The 8,569-nt window shown below is 34.9% G+C and overlaps 1 protein-coding gene across 2 annotated transcripts in view; it reads left to right on the forward strand.

The window, feature by feature from the left end:
• RABEP1 (rabaptin, RAB GTPase binding effector protein 1) overlaps positions 1-8,569 on the forward strand; it is a 95,560-nt gene that overhangs the window by 51,035 nt on the left and 35,956 nt on the right. For both annotated transcript variants that reach the window (XM_012726275.1, XM_004684734.2), the window contains exons 3-5: positions 4,195-4,398; positions 6,129-6,289; positions 8,233-8,352. In XM_012726275.1, the coding sequence (XP_012581729.1) occupies positions 4,195-4,398; positions 6,129-6,289; positions 8,233-8,352 (485 nt within the window). The remainder of the gene's footprint in view (positions 1-4,194; positions 4,399-6,128; positions 6,290-8,232; positions 8,353-8,569) is intronic.

Here is an 8,569-nt window from a genome sequence, read left to right on the forward strand (position 1 = left end):
TTGGAGCAACAAAGTTCTTAAAAGCTTGATCCTCTGAGGAATTCTTTCCAAGAAATTAGAAATACATTTTAGTTATGTGGAACACTTGAAAATGCCTATGTTCCACTCAAAGGAAGACTCAATATATTTAAAAAAAAAAAAAACAAACTACTTACTATATTTTCTCACCAAATGCAGTTAGAAAGATTTTTATCAGTATAAACATTTAAAAAGTTTGGAATTTAAGAATACATTACTGTTGGCATATAAAGACAAAATCAGTAGAGAATGAAAAACATTTAGAACACAGTGAAGATAAGTGTAAAATGTGTAGCTTGAACAGTATCTTCAGCATAAACTTATAATTTTAAAAGCATTTATTAAAAGATAGAAGAGTTTGTGCTGGTGGGAATGCAAACTAGTACAACCACTGTGGAAAACTGTTTGGAGGTTCCTCAAACTGCTAAACATGGAGCTTCCCTACGACCCAGCAATCCCACTCCTCGGTATATACCCAGAAGACACAAAAACACTGATTCAGAAAGATACCTGCACCCCCATGTTTATTGCTGTTTTATTCACAATTGGAAAGACATGGAAACAGCCCAATTGCTCAAAAATGGATGATTGGATTAAAAAGATGTGGTACACATACACAATGGAATATTATTCAGCAGCCGAAAAAAGAAACACATGTCTTTTGCAGCAACATGGATGGAGCTGGAAAAGATCAAGCTTAGTGAAATAAGCCAAAACGAAAAGGAAAAATACCGTTGGTTTCTCTCATAGCAGGGGTATAATGGAACAGGCAAGAAAATGATAATAATGAACAGCCATATACCAGAGACATTTTGTGGGGGTGGGGAATGGGATCAAAAACAATGGGGGGAGGGAAATGCACTGGACTGTGGAGATGGCACAAGGGTGATTTGGTGATAGGAAACCCAAGGGGACTGCAACTGAGATGGAAAAATGCACAAAATGATGTAAAAATAAACTATTATAAAATTTTTTAAAAAGGCAAAAAAAAAAGCTTGGAAACGAAATGACCTCTATTTCCAGAAGTTTGAAAAAGCAAATCCAAATAAAAGGAAAAAAATAGAATTTAGTGAAAAGAAAAGCTGTCATCTGTAAAATTAAAAAGTATATTTTTGGGTAAAACTAGTAGAAAATAACAAGATACAGTTACTGCTGGAGAAGAGATGCAAAAACATGTATGTCTGCCAAAAATTTTGGAATTTTAGGTAAAATTAGTTTCTCAGGAAAATTACCAAAAGTACCTCACAGAAACTCTGACTAAATCAGTAATCATAAAATTTACTAACTTGATAGAACTTTTGCTTACAGGGCCTCTGTGGTCGCGTATAGGTTAAGTCTTAGCACTGCCACCATGATGGCTTCAGTTTGATCCCCAGCCAGGGAGGTGACCCAAATGGTGCAGTAGACCTCTACTCGTTTGCCCACTGCTTCGCTTAGCAGAGTATTTCAGTAGATATGTCTGTTTTGTTCCCCACTCTGTCTCTGGTGAATCCTTTTATCCAGGCACCTCTGGCCTGCACCCCATTTCTTCTACACAAAATAAAACATTAAAAAAAATGTCTTGGGGTTAAAAGAATTCTTATTTACAAAAGGTTTACACAGGTTTATGCTTTATAGGCATATTTTGTTGAATCTTGAAGTACCATTTGTTACTTTTATACATTCAGACACTAGACAAAAAAAGGGTGATATAACTGGATACCCAAACAAGAAGTATTAATGTTAGCCTGCTAATACATGGATCTCATTTATGATCATAAAGTTTAAAAATCTTAGTTTTGGTTCTGTAGAGTATTAAAAGATAGTATGTACCATGAAAATCCATGCTGGGGATGCAAGGAGAGTTTAACATTAGAACATCTATTGATGTCACTCACTATATCAACAAATTAAATGAAAAAATTCAGAAAGGACCCTTCAATACCTGTTAGTAACATGAGTTCTTACTAGTTCCTAGCAAACTAGTAACTGAAGAGGACCTGCCTTTGCCTATGAATATTTTCCTATTAGAAACCAGTACCTTATTACTATAATAGTGAGATAAAACAAGGATTATCATATTTTTGTACTAGAGGTACCTCTACCCAAAGCAATAAAAGAAAAAAAAAAGGGGGTTTGTAAATATTAAAGGGTAGTTTTGTCTATTAAGAAGAGTCAGTATGGGCCCTCCCTGGTGGCGCAGCGGGTTAAAGCACTGCACTGAGAATCTAAAGCCGCTTCCGCATGAGTTCGATTCCCACCTGCCCCGGAGGTGACCACATGGCATGGCAGACCTCTCCTGGCCCGCCCGCTGCTCCCCTCAGCAGTGTACTTCGTCGATCTGCCTGTTCTGTTCCCCACTCTGTCTCTGGTGAAGCCTCTCACAGCCCCTGAGCCTCTGGCCTGTACCCCAGTTCTGTATGTACAAATAAATAAATCTTTAAAAAAAAAAAAAGTCAGTATGATTGCCAATATAGAACCAAGAGAGTATACAATAAAGAGAAAATTTTTTAGCAAGAACCAAAAAGAAAATTGAACATTGTTGCAATGAAGATTAATATAGAAGAATCACTAATGTTTGTCTCTGTACTCCTGATTGAAGAAAAAGAAATTCTGAAGCAAGCAAATAAAGAAACCAGAATGATTAGTCACTTCTAAAGGAAAGTCAAAGAAAGGATGTGTAAAACCTTTAGAGGAAATTTATAAAGCAGTATTGAAGGACATATTGAAGGATATGATAGGTTCATGGGTGGAATGAGTCAGTGTTAATGAAAAACTCACCTTAATCTATATATGCAAAACCATTCTAATTTACAAATCTCATTCCTCTCTCCCTTGGACCTTTCAAACTATCTACAAATGTACAAGAAAGAATAGGATCAAGAAGAGGGTAATCCACTACATTTTTTAAAATGGAAAATAGTAACTGTTGATAAGGGTATGGGAAAACAGATACACTCCTATATTGTTGGCACATAGTATTTATAGGTTCTGTATCTGTAGATTTAGTTAGTGGTGGATGAAAACTACATAATTATGTCTATGTTGGTTGTGTTTATACTAAGTACATATAAATTTTTCCTGGTCATTATTCCCAAACAATCCAGTATAACAACTATTTACATAGCAATTTCATTGTATTAGGTATTAAAAGTCATCTATAGATGATTTTAAGTATATGGGAATATGTGCATATTTTATGTGCAAAGACTACACTTTTATGTATAAGGGCCTTGAGCTTGTGTGGACATTGGTATTTGTAGGGATCCTGGAACCAGTGTCCTATGGATACCGAAAAATGGCTGAATAGTGTTGGTAGGTCCATTTTTTTTTTTAAAGATTTATTTATTTATTCATACAGAACTGGGGCATAGGCCAGAGATGCGAAGGGTGAGAGGATTCACCAGGGACAGAGTGGGGAGCAGAACAGGCAGATCCTCGAAGTATACTGCTGAGGGGAGCAGTGGGCGGGCCAGGAGAGGTCTGCAGCACCATGTGGATCTCCTCCGGGGCAGGAGGGGATTAAACTCATGAGGAAGTAGCTTAAGCTTCTTACTGCAGTGCTTTAACCCCCTGCGCCACCAGGGAGGGCCAGTAGGTCCATTTTTATGGAAGTCAGTTTCCATATGTTCTAACTAGGCTTAAATCATGTAGAAAGCACATCAAATAAATCTTAATATTTAAGAGATAATAAAGGAGTGCTGAGAAATTAATCCTAACAAAATTATCTGGATCTCATAACTGCCATATACTCTTTTATTAACATTCCTTTCATATTTATGGTGTGAAAGGAACTTACAAACATTTTCATCAAATTGTTTCATCATTAAAACAGCCTTGTGAGATGGTTATTTTTAATCTCTATTTTATAGATAGGGAAACTGAGACCCAAATAAGTAAGTAGACCAAGTGCATTTAAGTAGTATGTGAAATAGCCTAAATTTAGCTTTTAAACTGTGATCATAATTACTATATGGTTATATAGTTAACTGGATTATGATACCCACATACCTTAAATCTAACCTTTATTAAAATGATTACATTTTCAAGTTCATTTAAAGTTTAATGCTTAATTTCTTTCATTAGAATGTTAACATGTAGATTTAATGTTCTATTTATTTCTTCATTGGATTTTCAGCTAGTTAATAATAAAAGCAAAGCCCTTGTTAATGGAAAATTGTTTTGCTTACTCCCCAGAGGATCTAAAGAGGCAAAATGCAGTGTTGCAAGCCGCACAAGATGATTTAGGACACCTTCGGACTCAGCTCTGGGAAGCCCAAGCAGAGATGGAGAATATTAAGGCCATTGCCACAGTGTCTGAGAATACCAAGCAAGAAGCTATAGATGAAGTGAAAAGACAGTGGAGAGAAGAAGTTGCTTCACTTCAGGCTGTGATGAAAGGTAAGGACAAAGAAAGTAAGTTTTGGTTTATGATTTTGTGAGATAACTGCTAATCAAGATAGAGAACATTTTTCAAAGGGTCTTAAAAATGTATCCTGAGTTTCATCTGTGTCTGTGCAATGCCATCTTCAGTTTATACTGTCATTTCCAAATGGAATTCAATAACATTATAAATTGGTATGTTACCTATATTTAATTTAATAACGGAGAATTATAATGAGGGCATTGAAGAGAAACTGCATTAAATTAACTTATTCATCATAAGGTTTAAAGCAGGACTTCAAAATGGTTTTTCTTGTAGTAATTAGGTAAGTAATTGTTAACAAAGCTGCATAGGCATAGGGAGTGTGCCAAACTAGGAGATCTAGAAATAGTAAGCAGTAAAAAGTTACTATTTACACGTACTGGTCCTGCTCATTACTACTCATAAAGTTCAATATTGACGAATCTTTTACAGTTTAAAGAAAAATTTGGATTTTTGTGTGAAATCACCATTGCAGTTAAGATAGAATGTGTTAGAATAGACTTTTGATGTCTTCAGTTTGTGACTCTTGGTCTAAAGAAAAGGTAGTAGTTTAGTCTCTATGTGCTACTGGCACTTCTGCTAAATTATATTCTGGCTTTCTGAGAAGATGAAATGAAATGAAAATGAAGAAAGTTGTCTCCCTGAATCCTTGGCTTCTTGGAATTATTTTAGATAGGATTATATATGTAAAATGATGACCATCACTACTATCCTGTGGCCCCTCTTCTGAGTTTTGTGTAATTTTACCTTAGTGATCTTTGCTAAGGCAAGTAAGACTAGTCGTATTTCTGGGTTTGTGGATGTGGTCACGTAGGGATTACTCTCAACTTCATGTAACAATCCTGACTCTAGTGGCTTAGCCACATAGGAGTTCACTTTTTGTCTGACAGTACAAAAAATCCAGAGTTGGATTATCTATGACTGGTTACAGTGGTTCCATGATGTCACTACTGTGACATCTGAGGCTCCTTGGCTTTTCGGTCCCTTCATCCTTAAATATGTCGTTTTCAACTTCATATTGCCTCATTGTTGAAAAATAACTGCTCCTTTTTCAGTCTGCCTCAGAAAAGCAACAGCTTCTAGAAATATCCAACATAAACTCTCTTACAATTTGAGTTATGTGTAGTTATCCCTAACTACAAAGGCAACTGGAAAATCAAAACTTCAGATTGGACCACTGACTAATATAATTCGATTTTATTAGGAAGGAGTAGAAATTAATGGACAACCAGCAATGTTTATCATTTAATGTTTTAAAATTAAGACTTTATAAAATTTGCCGCAATTTAGAATCTTGAGGTTATAATAAAGTATTCCAGAAATATATCCTTTTTAACTTTCAGGTAGTTGATTTGTGGTGATTTGTTATATTTCTCTAAGGAGCCACAGTATTGTGTATAAGAACATAGGTTTTAGAGTTTGAATTCTAGCTCTGTTTCTTTTAGTGAAACGTAGATCAGAGCAATTAACTTATCCTGAGTTTTCCTCATCTGTGAAATAATGTGGCACAGGTTTATTGTGAAGCTGAAAGCTGATTAAAAGTCCTCAGCAAAATTTTAAAACTAGAAATGTTACTTTGGTTGAAATAAAAACTTTAAAGAAATTAGGAATATGTGCTTATATAACTACTTTTAAAATTTTAGTGTGCCAGACATTTTTTTCCCCCATATTGCTTAGACATGAAATATTTGGTGATGTTTTGTAGAAACAGTTCGTGACTATGAGCATCAGTTCCACCTTAGGCTGGAGCAGGAGCGAACACAGTGGGCACAGTATCGAGAATCTGCAGAGAGGGAAATAGCTGATTTAAGGCGAAGGCTTTCTGAAGGTCAAGAGGAGGAAAATTTAGAAAATGAAATGAAAAAGGTATGAAGGAATATATTTGTCTGTAGAAATAATTGAACCCAAATGCAAGATGCTTTAACTAATAATTGTGATAACAGAAGTTGCACTTCTATGTTTTCTGTTAGAGGAATTGTTTGGACACAGGCATAAATGTCATACCAGATTATTTGATCTCCTCCCTTTCAACATCCCCAAATATGTATGGCAAACATGATCACTTTCTTCAAATTTTTGATCACCTTATAAGGGCTTGCCCGGACCACCTCATTTAACATTGTAACCTACTCACTTCCCTTCCTGACATGGATGCTGATCATTTTGATCCTATTTCAATTCTTCTTTTACCATTACACATTTCCTTATAATATCCATAATGTTCTCCTGCTTATTATGTTTGTTTGATGCCTTTTTCTCCATGCTGGAATGGAAGATTCAATAAAGGCAGGAATCTTACTTGAATATCCTAAATGCCTAGAGTAGTTATCTACCACGTAATATTCAAGAAAATTTGTTGAATGCGTATATTTGCTTGTTGATTATGTCTAAAACTTTCAAATAGATGTTAGTTTTCTTGCTGAATATAAGTTGGCACCTATGTCATGAATATATTGCATATTTTGCTTGAACATAGAGCAACTAAATATAAAGTGGAATATTTCATTATTGAGAGATAACAGAGTAGCCATATACTCCACACCCAACTTTCCCTTATTAACATCTTAAATAAGAACAGTACACAATAAAATAGTATTGGTGCACTTGTATATAATTCCATCCTTTGTGTTGAGAATTCATTAATGTTCCAGGATCCTATCCAGAATGTCTCATTACATTTAGTCAGGTTTTCTTAGGCTCCTTGTGATATGACAGTCACTCAGATTTTCCATTCGTTAATAACCTTTCTGTCACTTTACAAAAATCATCTTAAGAAGTTTAATTTATAATGAAATGTAACACTTGAAATTGTGAGGTCATCTCTGCATTAATAAATAACTCAGTCTGTGTTATATTCTTTGCTGCTGCCCTCCTTTTTTTGTCTCTGCTGGTTTTTATCATCCGGCCTCTGTAAGCATCCCAAATTAGCCTTGACTGAAGATATTTTAAGCTCACATATCTTTCCCAAACAGGACCTACTCAAGATAAAATAAATCATAAAATGACTTTGTAAGGACTGAAAAACAAAGCGAATACCTTTTTTCCTGAAAGATTTTTTTTGGGGGGGATCTCTACTCACCTTTGGACATTTTCCCTATTTTGAACAAATTCAGTGAATAAAATTAATTTTTATTTTCACTATAAAGAAAAAAATTTGACTTTAGAGTGTGTTCCTTGGTATGGGTGTATAATTATATAAACGAATGTCAGTATATAGGTACATAATTATATATGTATAGATAATAGCTTATGGGTGTTTCCTTTTATCCATGTTTTTGAGAATGAAGGATGGAAGACAATATGGTAATTTTAGGAGTCAGTGGGGTTGTTTCATGATATCAGAAGTAAAATAGTTTTTTAAGTGTTGTTTAACTAGATGGTAGCTTCTTAATAGTGTTTTAGGAAGTACATTTTTTCAATGTTGAAAAATAACCAGTCCTTTCAGTATTATGAGAAATTATGGTTTCATTAATTTAATAACCAGAATTCTAAACATTAATATATTTATTATATTTCCTTTTGTATACAAGATATTTTTTCAACACAGTTATTCAATTAATTTAAAAGTCAAATTTATCATAGTAAAATCCATTTTCCTTTTTCTGCCCCAATTCTGAGTATTTAGGCAAACTGATAATGACCTGACAAAGTTATGCAACATTAAAAAGCTAGACATGGTTCAGTAGTGTGATTCTAGTACAGTGCCTGTAGAATTATTTGTTACTCTAACGACAGAGTCAGTGTTTCTTAGCAAAGCAATAAAACAGTAAGTTATAACACTTACTTTTTTTTTTTTTTTTAAACCATAGGCCCAAGAGGATGCTGAAAAACTTCGGTCTGTTGTGATGCCCATGGAGAAGGAAATTGCAGCTTTGAAAGATAAACTGACAGAGGCTGAAGACAAGATTAAAGAGCTGGAGGCCTCAAAGGTTGTGAAACACTGATACATTTGCTTTAAACTCAAGATTATACCTTAATGTTATGACTGAAGCTAGAATCACTGAGGGAATAAAAAGTGTGTCTTAGGGGCCTCCCTGGTGGTACAACAGGCTAACGTGCAGCACTGCAAGAAAGCCTCAGCCACTTCAGTACAAGTTCAATCCCCAGTCCTGGAAGGTGACCCACATGGCGCGGCAGACCTCTCCT

This window comes from Condylura cristata, unplaced genomic scaffold (assembly GCF_000260355.1).
Source record: "Condylura cristata isolate star-nosed mole 26May11 unplaced genomic scaffold, ConCri1.0 scaffold00017, whole genome shotgun sequence".
Classification (NCBI taxonomy): Eukaryota; Metazoa; Chordata; class Mammalia; order Eulipotyphla; family Talpidae; genus Condylura; species Condylura cristata.